Below are 14,749 nucleotides of genomic sequence, written 5' to 3'. Positions count from 1 at the left end.
GATTTTTTTTATATTTGGCTGGAAAACGACAAGTGGCTATCGTTAAAGCACTCCAGCATTTAAACGTGAATAAATCTTTTGTGTCTTGTACCATCGCTCGTTACCGTGATACTGGTAGCGTAGCCCCACGTCAAGGAAGTGGACGAAAGAAAACAGCAACATCAGCAGAAATGGTTCGAAAAGTAAAGACGCGACTTGATCGAAACCTGCGTCGCAGTGGCCGAATTATGGCTTGTGAGCTGAATATATCGCAATATTCCACTCGGCAAGTATTTAAAAATGATCTCGGGTTAAAGCCAGCGAAATTCCAAACAGTGCCAGAACTTACACCGCAACAGAAAAGCAAAGAAAATAGGTTCAAAAGAGCTAAAGAGTTGTTTCACTTGGCCGAAAGTGGTGAACTGTCGAAATTTGGTTTTTTCCGAACATTCGTTGTCCAACAGTTTGTAAACGAACAAAATGATTGTGTTTACCTGCCAACGAGATCAGCTGAAAATGTGCTCCTTCGGTTGTCCACCAGAACTCAAGCACCGGCCATGGTGATGGTGTGGGCCGCCATAATATCCAATGGTCGTTATCCGCTCGTATTAATCGAATCGTATTAATTAGAATAAATGCCGAAGAATAACGCGAAAATTTTCTGGAGGGTGTATTAAAGCCTTGGGCACGCAAATATTTTGGCCGCATACCTTGGACATTCCAACAGGACTCAGCACCATCACACTCAACACGCCACCCAAGAATGGTTACAAAATGAGGTTTCTTGCTACATTTCCAGCCACCAAAATTCTCGGGATACCAATCCGTTGGACTATTGTATCGGGAGTATTTTGGAAAGCAAGGTTGGCACTAAAAAATACCAAAGAGTTGACCACTTCAAGCAAGCGTGTCGCCGGGAATGGTCCAAAATACCGCAGAGCAACATTCGGGCAGCGTGTGATGGTTGCATTGGCCGTTTAAGGCCATAATTCGTGCCAAAGATGACCAATTCGAACAAATCTAAATTTATTCCAAAATTTGATGCTATTTTCGACATTTTTACTTCGTATACCTCACATATAACGTTACCTTCCGGTTTTTGGTATTTTGATGATATTGGCTATTTTCTTCAACAACATTTTTTAAATTTCCTATTAGAAGGTCCCATGGGTACTTCACCTTCGTATAGCCCCTATATAAGGGTTTTCATTGAAATGGTATTCTTCGACGAAATTTCCTTACACAGAGAAAAAAATTAACCTTATACAAGGTTAGCTTAACCAAAAATAAACATGATTTGGAGTCTACGTTATGTAAGGTTAATTTAAACATTTTCTTGTTGACTGGTATTTAAAAATAATCATCGTTAATTTAGCTATTCCATGATTGACTTTTTTAACCACGAAAATTGTTGATATTGAAAAAAAAATTGTTGTTTTAACAATGCACTGTTAAATTTTTGTAACCATGAGAATTGTTAATAATAACATTTCATAGTCAGTTTGTCTAAACAGTTTATGTTTAATTTAACAATAAAATTGTTAATGCTATTAACTATGAAGATTGTTATTTATACATTTTTTATAGTTCAGTTAACTATTTATTGTTCACTTCTTTTAACGAGAAACAATTCATATGATAATTTTTAATAATAAATTTACCTTTGTTTGAATAAAACAAGAAAAATTTAATTTTTACAAGTTCATTTATTGTTTATTTATAAATATCGCTTATTTCTAAAATATGTATTTCCATTACAACTAGTGTGTATATTTAAGGGAGGGCTGGTAAAAAAAGATATATGTTTAATATAAATTTTATTTTTTAACGCCTTACCGATTTTGTAGGCTTGAAAATGATTGTCGAATTCAATTTCTATTGGATAGCAAACAACATACAATCGTCGTTTCTGTTCAAAAAAAACTTAATTTTAAAAAATTTACAGAGATTATTGTGGTACGCAGCACCCAAAAAAAAAGACACCAGAAAAAGAACAACTGAAAGAAAAAACAAAAAGATATACATAAATATTTATGAACACTGTCGCTTCAACAACAACAACAACGTACATTTGGTGACAAATGCATACGCTAATGAACGGCGCAGCAGCCACAAGCAAAGACAAAAAGAACACATATGTATGAAAAAACACTCACACATTATTTCTTTCCTCATTTTTGCTTGTCGCTGCATATACGTTGTTTGTTTCTTTATTGTAATTTATAGTTTATTTGATAGACAAATCTGATACAATTTGAATATAGCAATAACACATTACTATATTGAAATAGTATCAGGGTTTTCTATTAAAACAAATACAAATTACAATAAAAATATTTGTTAATTTCAGTTTTTACTTACCTTTATATCAAGCACTATTCCCACGAGCACGTGCACTACTCCCTTGCACTATTCAACACCAACTAAAGCAGAGATTGTCTATTTGATCTTTCTTACACATATTCAGACCACAGAAAGAGATTCGATAAAGAGAAGGAGGGGGAATATGACAGTCACATTCGTTGCAACTTCGTATATTGCAATATTGAACTTCGTCAAACACAAAGCAGTTCAAAATTTTTGACAACAACAGAGCCGAAGGCTCTTTAAATTTTTATGTATCTCTCACATTTTTCCGTCTCTCTCAAAAAACAACAACCTTATACAACGTTAATTCAACTATTTTTCATATACATTTGACCTTATATAACGTTATTTTGTCTTTGTAATCTCAAACATTTACCATGAAAAAATTAACCATGCACATGGTTAAAAAAGTCATTGTATTTTCGGCTCTGTGTAACAAGTTTCTTGCAAATGGTATTACTAGGTTGCCTCAAATGTCCTGAAAATGATTTAGTCCAGGAAATTTAGGCATCATTTGGATGAAGTTTTTGTTTATATTTTTTATTATATCATACACTCAGCGTTATAACACTCAGCGTTATAAAAACTCTACAGTAATAAAAATGTAGCCTCGTGGAGAAAGTAGTATTAATGATCCATGGTGTAGGTGCCAAAAAGACACAATCTCCCCAAAAACTTGGGAAAGATTTTGTAAACATCTTAAATTTGTTTTCAAGACGTCACACCATCTCCCTAAAAAATTGGGAAAGATTTTATAAACATCTGAGATTTGTTTTCAAGACGTCACGATTTGAAAATATACCACCTGTATTAGAATTGTTTTCTGGCAAATTTTCAAAGTGGAACATTCCGAATTTTATTATAGTTCCTCATCACATTTTAGATTCATTTCTTTAAATTTGTGTTCTAAGAGGGTTGGTTCTCCGTAAAAAATATATTTTTCCGTCCTGTTTTTTTTTTTAATTTTTCTTTTTTTAATCTGAATTTTCATTTTTTTTTTGTTTCTTATTGTCTTTACTACTACTCCAAAGGCCCCTCTAATATAACCCTCAATGCGCCCTTGTTCATTCTCCACACTGCATAGTTTTCAGTTATTTAGGCTGTGATGTTTACAAGACAATATGTAGATTACGACGTGTGTAACTTGTAACTCAGCTACAATGTCCAATCAAATTTGCGGTGGCATGGTGTGGTCAGACAGAATTTCAATAGGACAGGAGGATAATTGATGTTGTTCCGGTACAACATGTAACTACAAGTTCTTGTTAGGAAATTAGAGAAAGGAAGGGTTTCGTTTAATGATTAGCCAATATTTGTGTTACAAAATTTATTTCTATCAAATTTAATAAATTAATCATTTTATTTTCTCTTTCAGGTCTGGTTTCAAAATCGCCGTGCCAAATGGAAGAAACGCAAGAAGACCACCAATGTTTTCCGTACACCCGGTGCTCTCTTGCCCTCACATGGCCTACCGCCGTTCGGGGCGAACATTACAAATATAGCCATGGGCGAGGGTTTGTGTGGGTCCAGCATGTTTGGCAGTGATCGTTGGAGTGTTGGTGTCAATCCCATGACAGCGGGTAGGTTTCCAAATAGATTTCTTCTAACTCTTCGATACTAACTAATACGGTGTGGTTATTTCTTCTATCTCTTCCCCTTTTCTTCTTCTTCTTTTCACGATTTTATATAATACTTCTTTTAACAAAAATCTTTGATATTAAACAATAATACTAAAAAGGTTTTGGCCAACTCAATCAATCTTCAACGCTTTCCTCATCATTGAATGGCGGCCTAAATTCTGGTATAAATTTGGGCTCCGCCATGGGTGCTGGTAGTTATCAACATTATGGATTAAATGCTTTAGGTAAATACAAAAATTAAAATATTTAACAAATTAGAAATCTGATTTAATATTTTCATACATACTAACCTAAAAGTAAGAAAACATGGCAAGAAAATAGAACCGTGTTGTGGCTTGTCCCTAGAGGCTTAATAAATCGTATGTGTTTTTGTGAGTCATATAAGATTTGGAATACGCAGCAGGGAAGACAAATTCAATACCATAGTATTATCATTGGCAGTTAAGGTTTCCTATATGTAGGAAATATCCTTGCCGAGGAAAATCCATATAGATCCAAGTTAAGGTATAGTGCCCAGATAGCGGTACCCCTATAATCGGTATTTTGATGATTTATGACACATTTTACACCGGAATTGTATAAAATTTGGAGTTCGTAATAGATATCACCTCTACTACCATACAATTGCTAATAAATGTACATGTCCGCATCTAACCCCCATACGTCCCTATATTTGGCATTTTGATGATTTTAGCATCACTTTTCAACAGAATTATCTCAAACTTGGTATTTGGAGGTTCATAATAGGCACCGCCTTTGTTCTAGCAGTTAATAGGATATAGATGTCCACGTTTTCTTATAGACCCACATCACTATAACACAAATGTAAGAATGTCCCCCCCTAAATAGAAGAACTTTCCAATGATTTTTTTTTTTTTTTTGACAGAAGAGAAGGATTGATCTTTTTAAATCTTCAGCCATATGGCTAGAGTACCCTGATAAGAATGATCTTTTAAAAATAACATTCCTTCTCGTCTGTCAAAAAAAAAAAAAAAAAATCATCCGGAAGTTCTTCCATTTAGGGGGGAATTTTCACATTTGTGTTATAGTGATGTGGGGCTATAAGAAAACGACCAAAACGTGCCTCATCGAAATAATGGTTTTAGACTCTAGGTCTCTTTGGGCCAAATTGGTTTCAGAACATTTGGAGTCGATCTAGCGATGTTTGTTTGTCTGTCCGTCTGTGTTTCTGGTTGGTGCGCACGATAAATCTATCGTAATAATATTATCAAACTTAGATCGAGTTCGTAGATGAGCAATATCGGTCCACTCCTTCTGGTACTTCCCCCTCAAAACGTCGAAATTTCCAAAAAAAAAAAGTATTTTACTGCACAGATAGAGAAAGGATGATCCAATTTTGCTCCAACTTTGTAAATCCTGATATTTGCATCAGTGCTAGGTCAGGTGCGAAAATGGACAATATCGGTTCACTCCATCAAGTACCTCCAAGGGTCAACATTTTGAATAATTATATCTCTTATAAAATACGATGTAAGAGTCCTATTGTCTTCAAATTACACACATCACAATATTTTTTATATTCCAAGGTCTGGTGATGGTGGAATATATCGGTCCACTCCTTTTGGCACCTTCCCCAAAAAGGGTCAAAATTTTGAATATCCATGGAGCTCATAAAACGCGAAATTATCATCTGATTCCATTCAGACATTGCACATCTGAATATTTCTATCAGCACAGGAACTGTTATAAAGCCGGTAGAGATAGGTACCTCCCCCACAAGGGGTCAAAATATTTCGAATAACAAACTGACTATAAAATTCGAAATAAGCTTCAGGTTCCCATTATTTTTCACACATTCCATTATTTCTACTAACACAAGATCTGTTATAAAGATGGAAAATATAGGTCCACTCCTTCTGATACCTTCCCTCCCTAAGGGTCAACATTTTGAATATCCATGAAGCTCATGAAACGCGAAATTAACATCCGATTCCATTCAGAAATGGCACATCTGATTATTTCTATCAACACAGGATCTATTATAAAGGCGGTAGAGATCGGACCAGTCCTTGAATGACCAAAATGACTATAAAATCCGAAATAAGCTTCAGGTTCTCTTTATGTTTCACACATTGCATTATTTCTACTAACACAAGATCTGTTGTGAAGATGAAATATATCGGTCCACTCCTTCTGGTACCTCCCCCACAAAGGGTCAGAATTTTGAATATCCATGGAGCTCATAAAACGCGAAATTAACATCCGATTCCATTCAGACATGACACATCTAAATATTTCTATCAACACGAGATTTGTTATAAAGATGGTAGAGAACGGATCATTTCTTCTGGTACCTCTCCCCATAGGTTTCAAGATTTTGAAAAAACAAAGCGCTCAATGTAAGCGAAATAAGCATTCAACTTTCTTCAAATTTCATACACACAAACATTTTTGCTAACACAAGATCTGTTGTGAAAATGATATATAGCTGCGAACACCTTCCGGTACCTCACCCACAAAGGGTCACAATTTTCAATACTTGCATCTGTCATAACTTACGAAAAAAGTCAGCGATTCTTTGCAATTTGCTATATCTAAATATTTCTCTCAATCAGATACTTGGAATGAATATGGATCTTATGATGAAGTTACCAATATAGACCAAACCTGGCCGCGCAATATTTATATCGTATTTATTTAAGTCCGATATGAAATGGACAATATTGGCCCATTCCTTCAGTACCCACTGCATAGAGGGTCAAGAGTTTGAATAATCAAAATATATTTAAATAATCGAACATTGGCTGAGGGTATACGTCTGCCGACAGAACCGATACATTTTAACTTATTTAAACAGAAAATCTCCAACTTTTTCCGATACCGTCGAAATCTTATCTCTTGAAAATATTCCCACATAATCGAACATTGGCTGAGGTTATACGTCTGTCGACAGAGCCGACTGATACTTTTTAACTTATTTAAACAGAAGTTCTCCAACTTTTTCCAGTACCGTCGAAATCTCATCTCTTGAAAATATTCCCACATATTCAATAATTTTTATATCCGTCAATCTTGATCCTCAAAAAAGTGTATTCTAATTTCGATTTATTTGGAATTGATAATCCGGCTCGTATAGATTTTTGTACTGAGTTGATCCTCCGATTATCATTCGGTCTCCAACTTTATATCAAAATTTGAGCGTAATATGGAGGGGTGGAATATATTTTCTAACCTTGTGAGGACTTATTCAAATGGGACTACAGATTAATAAAACAAGTAAAAAAGTATCGGTCGGTTTTGCCGACAGATGTATACCCTCAGCCCTATCCACCCTCTATGGAGTGGGTTTTGAAAAAATCGTTCAATATTGTCCATTTCGTATCCCACATAAATAAATATGATATAAATATAATTATATATAAAACTAATTATATATGTAAACAAATAAATTATAGTAGATGGATATAGCAAATGTAAAGAATCGCTGAATCGCTTCGTAATTTATGATAGATGAAAATATTGAAAATTGTGTCCCTTTGTGGGTGAGGTGCCAGAAGGTATTCGAAGATATATAGCATCTTCACAACAGATCTGGTGTTAGCAAAAATTATTGTATGTGTGAAATTTGAAGAGAGTTGGATCCTTATTTCGCTTTCTTTGAGTGTTATGTTTTTCAAAATTAGATTATTGCTTCCCTTTCTGTGCAGAAAATATATATTTTTAAAATTTCGACCATTTGTGGGGGATGTACCAGAAGAAGTGGACCGATATACTCCATCTTAACACCACACCTTGACTAATAAAATGATTAGGATGAATGAAATTTGAAGACGATCGAACTCTTAAATCACATTTTATGAGAGTTGTAATTATTCACAATTTTGACCATTTGTGGGGGAGGTACTTGAAGTAGTGAACCGATATTATCCATTTTAAGACCAGACCTAGCACTGATGCAAATATTAGGATTTGCAAAGTTGGAGCAAAATCGGATCATCGTTTCTCTTTCTGTGCAAAAAATATATGATTTGCAAATTTCGACCTTTTGTGGGGAGGTACCAGAAGGAGTGGACCGATATTGTCCATTTTTACACCTAACGTAAAACTGATGCAAATATTAGGATTTGCAAAGTTGGAGCAAAATCGGATTATCCCTTCTCTTTCTGTGCAAAAAATATATTTTTCGCAAATTTCGACCTTTTGTGGGGGAGGTACCAGAAGGAGTGGACCGATATTGTCCATTTTTACACCTAACGTAAAACTGATGCAAATATTAGGATTTGCAAAGTTTGAGCAAAATCGGATTATCCCTTCTCTTTCTGTGCAAAAAATATATTTTTTGCAAATTTCGACCTTTTGTGGGGGAGGTACCAGAAGGAGTGGACCGATATTGCTCATCTTAACACCAGACCTTGGGTTAATATAAATATTGGGATGTGTAAAATTTGAAGACAATCGGACTCTTAAATCAAATTTTATGAGAGTTGTAATTATTCAAAATTTTGACCATTTGTGGGGGAGGTACTTGATGGAGTGGACTGATATTGTCCATTTTCACACCTGACCTAGCACTGATGCAAATATTAGGATTTGCAAAATTTAAAGCAAAATCGGATTTTCCCTTCTCTTTCTGTGCAAAGAATAAATTTTTTGCAAATTTCGACCTTTTGTGGGGGAGGTACCAGAAGGAGTGGACCGATATTGCCCATCTTCGAACTCGATCTAAGTTTGACAAAAATATTACGATGTACCAAGTTTGGACCAAATCGGATACTCCCTTCGAGAGTTATCGTGCGCACCAGCCAGCCAGACAGACAGACAGACGGACGGACGGACGGACGGACGGACATCGCTAGATCGACTCCAAATGTTCTGAAACGGATTTGGTCCAAAGAGACCTAGGGTCTAAAACCGTTATTTCGACTAGGCACGTTTTGACCGTATCAAATGATATATACCCTCTGTAGCCATATGGCTGAGGGTATAAAAATATATCTGCCACAGGTCCTGAATTTTCCCATTTTGTAATGTCCAGAAGCTCTACAACGTTACCGTCGAAATCTCATCTCTTGAAAATATTCCCACCTTCCAGTTCTTTTTATACCCTCAGCCATATGGCTACAGAGGGTATATATCATTTGATACGGTCAAAACGTGCCTAGTCGAAATAACGGTTTTAGACCCTAGGTATCTTTGGACCAAATCCGTTTCAGAACATTTGGAGTCGATCTAGAGATGTCCGTCCGTCCGTCCGTCCGTCCGTCTGTCTGTCTGTCTGTCTGTCTGGCTGGCTGGTGCGCACGATAACTCTCCAAGGGAGGATCCGATTTGGTCCAAACTTGGTACATCGTAATATCTTTGTCATACTTAGATCGAGTTCGGAGATGGGCAACATCGGTCCACTCCTTCTGGTACCTCCCCCACAAAAAGTTGGAATTTGCAAAAAAATTATTCTTTGCACAGAAAGAGAAAGGATAATCCGATTTTGCTCCAACTGCCGCAAATCCTAATATTTGCGGCAGTACTCGATCAGGTGTGAAAATGGACAATATCGGTCCACTACATCAAGTACCTCCCCCACAAATGGTCAAAATTTTGAATAATTACAACTCTCATAAAATGTGATGTACGAGTCCGATTGTCTTCAAATTTCACACATCCCAATATTTATATTAAACCAAGGTCTGGTGTTAAGATCGAATATATCCGTCCACTTCTTTTGGTACCTCCCCCACAAATGGTCGAAATTTTCAAAAAATACATATTTTTTGCACAGAAAGAGAAACGATGATCCGATTTTGCTCCAAATTTGCAAGTCGTAATATTTGCATCAGTGCTAGGTCTGGTACGAAAATGGACGACATTGGTTCACTCCTTCAAGTACCTCCCCCACAAATGGTCAAAATTTTGAATAATTACAACTCTCATAAAATGTGATGTAAGAGTCCGATTGTCTTCAAATTTCACACATCCCAATCATTTTATTAGTCCAAGGTCTGGTGTAAAGATGGAGTATATCGGTCCACTTCTTCTGGTACCTCCCCCACAAATGGTCGAAATTTTAAAAATATATATTTTCTGCACAGAAAGGTAAGCAATAATATAATTTAAGACATAACGCTCAAAGAAAGCGAAATAAGGATCCAACTCTCTTCAAATTTCACACATACAAGCATTTTTGCTAACACCAGATCTGTTGTGAAGATGCCATATATCTGCGAACACATGCTGGTACCTCACCCACAAAGGGACACAATTTTCAATATTTTTATCTGCCATAAATTGCGAAACAACTCAGCGATTCTTTACAGTTGATTTATCCATCTGCTATTATAATATTTATATCGTATTTATTTAGGTCCGATACGAAATGAATTCTTTCAAAACCCACTCCATAGAGGGTGAAGAGGGCTGAGGGTATACATCTGTCGGCAAAACCGACCGATACTTTTTTACTTGTTTTCAATAATTTTTATATTCGTCAACAAAACCAGTTTTTTTTTGCGTCAAATAAATGTGTGATATTTTCATCATAAGCTTCATTATTGGACAATCACGTGGCCAAGGCTAATAAAACAAAAATTTTCCACTTGAATACAAAAAAATGGAAATAATATAAATATGTTTACAATCTCAGGCAGCAACAACAATAACAAATACCATGTCAAACAACAAATTCATAATAACCTTCATTGATCTCAATCTGAGTGTGTCATCATTGTCATAAATCAATATAGCGGCATGGAAGCACTAGCTGACATTTCTTTCAATAAAGTGCCAAATTGTTGTTGTTTTTTCGTTTGTTTATTTGTAACGCAAATTAACACAAGCGTGTTGAATTTAAATTATCATTCACTCCAGCAAAAAATACGAACTGTAACAAATAATTTTTTAATTGAAAATTTGGAGACATTAATAAATTGCTTTCTTCTCCTGTTTTCCAGGTGACTCAATGATGTATCAGCACAGTGTGGGCGGGGTGGGTTGTGGTGGTAATGGTTCACCCACCGCAGCCACACCACCGAATATGAATTCATGTTCTTCGGTAACACCGCCACTGTCGAACCAACCGAATCCTAGTCAAAATGAACTGAATGGTGATATGGTAAGTCTTTGCTTCTCAAAGAATAAAAAATTTAGTAAAGTCTCAAACCCAATTTTTTTTATTTTATTGCCACAGAGTGCCCAACCACATCATCAACAACAACCACCACCGCCACAACAACAGCAGCAGCAACAACCCCCTCAACAGCAGCAGCAGCAACAAAATCACCAACAACCCCAAAATCACCATCAACAGCAGCAGCAGCAACAACAGCAGCCACCACCACATCAACAACAGCAGCAACAAACACAACACTCGGATTCGAACAACAACAGCCAAGGCGGCCACCAGCAACAAATTCTACCACATTGTCATCAGTCCATGCAGTCACCGACAGATGGCTCACCCGAAGATGATGTGTGGCGAGGCCATAGCATAGCCGCCCTACGGCGTCGTGCCAGCGAATTAAATGCCTCAACGGGCATACCGACATATTTACATCATGCCGCTGCCGCCCACAACTCGTACGAGCACCACAATTCGGTCTACTGAAATTTGTTGAAAAGCTTTGAAAGCTTTTCTGATTACGGATTTCCCCAGTCAGATTTTTAAAACAAGGCACTGGTGTTAGGTGTTAATGGGAAAAGCTTTAAAGCTTTCTAAAACAAGCAGACAAAACAACAACAACAACTTGAGGGAGACTAGAGAAAATGTGGAGCTAGTATCCAATCACTTTGCAGGATTGGATAAACTGCCAACAGTATTTCATTGTTGGCTTTCAATGTCTAGGCTAGGTGGAAAAGCTTTTGGGCAGCTTTTCATGGTGAAGACTTTAGAGCTTAAGTATTTTAATGTATCTTTTTCTGATTTTCCTTTTTAAGTAACTACCATAATTATTATTGTAAAGCATTCTAGAACAAATCAAGCAACCAGTTATAGAGCCTCCTCTCAATACCCTCGCAGATGAGAAGGATGTATTTATTATTATTTCGTATTCGTATTTTTGTTTCTTCTTCTCTATTTTGTTTATTTTAAGATTTTGTTTGTAGTGTTTTTTTTTTTTTTTGTATTATTTTTTAAGATTATTAGCTCAAGTGGTTTACATCCAAAAAGTTTTGTTTATGGGCACTTGAGTTTTGTGTGTGTGTGTTTTTTATAAGAATTATATAAATTAGTTTAATTGAAATTTCTACTTTCGACATAATTTCAAAATTTGCCAACAACTAATTTGCAATATTGAAGAGGTTTAGTTAGCTTGAGATTGGTGGCGTAATTGGGATTTACAATTTTTTTTTTTGGAAGATGTTTATTCTATTTTAGTGGAGATTTTTACAAGTTGTTGTTTGGAGAACGTATCACTGAAGGTGAAAGTGGAAGTGGTATTTAATTTGCCAAAGTTTACAAAAATTCAAAAGGCAATAGAAAAATTGAGGTGGATTTAAATTGAATATGTATCAAACAAGTTTGGAACGTATCAACCGGTCATGCCGAAAGGTGTATTCCCTCCGCCTATGACCATTTCAATAAATATTTTCTGGCTTGTGCTAGAATTATTCAAAATGGTTATCCCATGTAGGGGAGGTACCAGAAACGACTTATTTATATTGGATATATAATTGGTAGAAATATTGAGTAATACTACCAAGTTTAAGAAAAAATTACATATATCATTAAATGTTATTAGAGCTATAAATATTCAAAATGTGTACCCTTTGTGGGTGAGTTACCAGGAGGAGTGGGCCGACAAGTTTAATTTTCACCCTGTGTCGAATGTAGATAAAAGTATTACGTTGTGGGAAATTAAAACCGACATGGGTAAATTATTTTGAATTTTATGAATATTCAAAATTTAATTCAAAATATTTCAAAATTATGACCCTTTGTGGAGGTAGCAGAAGAAGTGAACCGGTTTTGTACTTTTTCCCATCAATTATTAGGATGTGTAAAAATTTAACTGAACCGGATACAACTATGCCCTTTGAAAAAGATAGAAACTCCTTTGGGAAAGATACCAGAAGAGGGAAACCACAAAGTTCCCTACTTCAACAGTTCGTAAAATATTCGGGCTAATATTCCTTGGAACACTTACATTTTAGACATAGGTTGTCTTCGGAAATATTTTGTTTTAATCCAGGTGGCTCTCAGAACGCTGTTGCATACTCAACATTGACTGATTGACACGTTTCTTCGTTTTAAACAGATAACAAATGAAATTTATATACAACAATCCGTTCTTAACCGGGGTCAAAATCTACCATAAAACTTTATTTTTTAAAGAAAGATACCTCCCCATATTCCGTATTTTGATGATTTTTGCCACATTTTCCCACGGATTCGTATAAAAACTGGTGTTTGTAGGTCATTATAAGTTCTAGCTCCTGGTGACGGAATATAGTATATACAGGTCCATGTTTTGGTATAGCCACCATATAACGTTACCTACCCATATTCGGTATTTTGATGATTTTTTACACTTTTTTCTATTGTTTTGTCTAAAAATTGGTATTTGCAGTTCCTAATGGGGTTTCGCTGTAGTGGCAGGACATTGAATATCCATGTTTTTCTATAGCCGCCATATAATGGTACCCACTGATATTCGGTATTTTGATAATCCTTGTCACATTTACCCACGGATTTTTTCAAAAATCAAATCAAATTTGGATTTAACACTTGCAGTAGATAATAATCCTTGTAGTATAATGTTGTCTAAATGGTTACCCTTTTTGGTATGGCCTCCCATACAACGGATTCACTTACTTTATGTTTTTTATACCCTCAATAATGGGGCTAGGGAGGGTATATATCATTTGATACGGTCAAAACGTGCCTAGTCCAAATAAAGGTTTTAAACCCTAGGTCTCTTTGGATCAAATCCGTTTCAGGACATTTGAAGTCAATATAGCATTATCCGTCCATCCGTCCGTCTGTCTGGCTGGTGCGCAAGATAGTTCTCGAAAGGAGTAACCGATTTGATCCAAACTTGGTGCATCGTAATATTTTTGTCAAACCTACATCAAGTTCGGACATGGGCAATAACGGCCCACTCTTTCTGGTACCACCCCACAAAAGGTCGACATTTTCAAAAAAGTATTTTCTGCACAGAATGAGAAAGGATAATCCATTGTGCTCCAACTTTGCGAATCCTAATATTTTCGTCAGTGCTAGGTCTGGTGCGGAAATGGACAATATAGGTCCACTCCATCAGGTATCAGGTACCTCACCCACATAGAGTCAACATTTTGAATAATTACAACTCTTATAATATGTGATGTAAGGGTCTCAATATCTTCAAATTTTACAAATCTCAATAATTTTATTAACCCAAGGTCTGGTTTAAAAAAGAATGTATCGGTCCACACCCTCTAGTACCTCCCACACAAAATATAGAAATTTTCAAAAATATATTTTATGCACAGAAAGAGAAAAGATAATCCGATTTTGCTCCAAATCTGCAAATCCTAATATTTGCGTCAGTGTTATGTCAGGTGTGAAAATGGACAATATCCGTTCACTCCATCAAGTACCTCCCCGACTAAGGGCCAACATTTTGAATAGTTATGACTCTTACAACATGTGATGTAAGAGTCCGATTGTCTTCAAATTACGCACATTACAATATTTTTATTAACCCAATGTCTGGTGTAAATATGGAATATAAATATTTCTATCAACACAAGATCTGTTATAAAGACGATAGAGGTTGGACCATTCCTTCTGATACCTCCCCCACAAAGGTTCAAATTTTTGAATAACCAAA

General features: G+C 35.8%; 1 protein-coding gene across 2 annotated transcripts in view; it reads left to right on the top strand.

The window, feature by feature from the left end:
- LOC101895709 (homeobox protein orthopedia) overlaps positions 1 to 11,671 on the top strand; it is an 83,572-nt gene extending 71,901 nt beyond the window's left edge. Inside the window, exons 4-7 of one of the 2 annotated variants that reach the window (XM_059131121.1) lie at positions 3,722 to 3,926; positions 4,085 to 4,210; positions 10,892 to 11,052; positions 11,128 to 11,671. In XM_059131121.1, coding sequence (XP_058987104.1) covers positions 3,722 to 3,926; positions 4,085 to 4,210; positions 10,892 to 11,052; positions 11,128 to 11,544 — 909 coding nt within the window. In that variant the 3' untranslated portion in view covers positions 11,545 to 11,671. The remainder of the gene's footprint in view (positions 1 to 3,721; positions 3,927 to 4,084; positions 4,211 to 10,891; positions 11,053 to 11,127) is intronic. The other variant, XM_059131122.1, reaches the window with a different exon arrangement.
- The last annotated feature ends 3,078 nt before the right edge of the window (positions 11,672 to 14,749 follow it).

Source organism: Musca domestica, unplaced genomic scaffold (genome assembly GCF_030504385.1).
Source record: "Musca domestica strain aabys unplaced genomic scaffold, Musca_domestica.polishedcontigs.V.1.1 8, whole genome shotgun sequence".
Lineage (NCBI taxonomy): Eukaryota > Metazoa > Arthropoda > Insecta > Diptera > Muscidae > Musca > Musca domestica.
The sequence above is the reverse complement of the archived record's forward strand: the minus strand, read 5'-3'. Positions and strand labels throughout refer to the sequence as shown.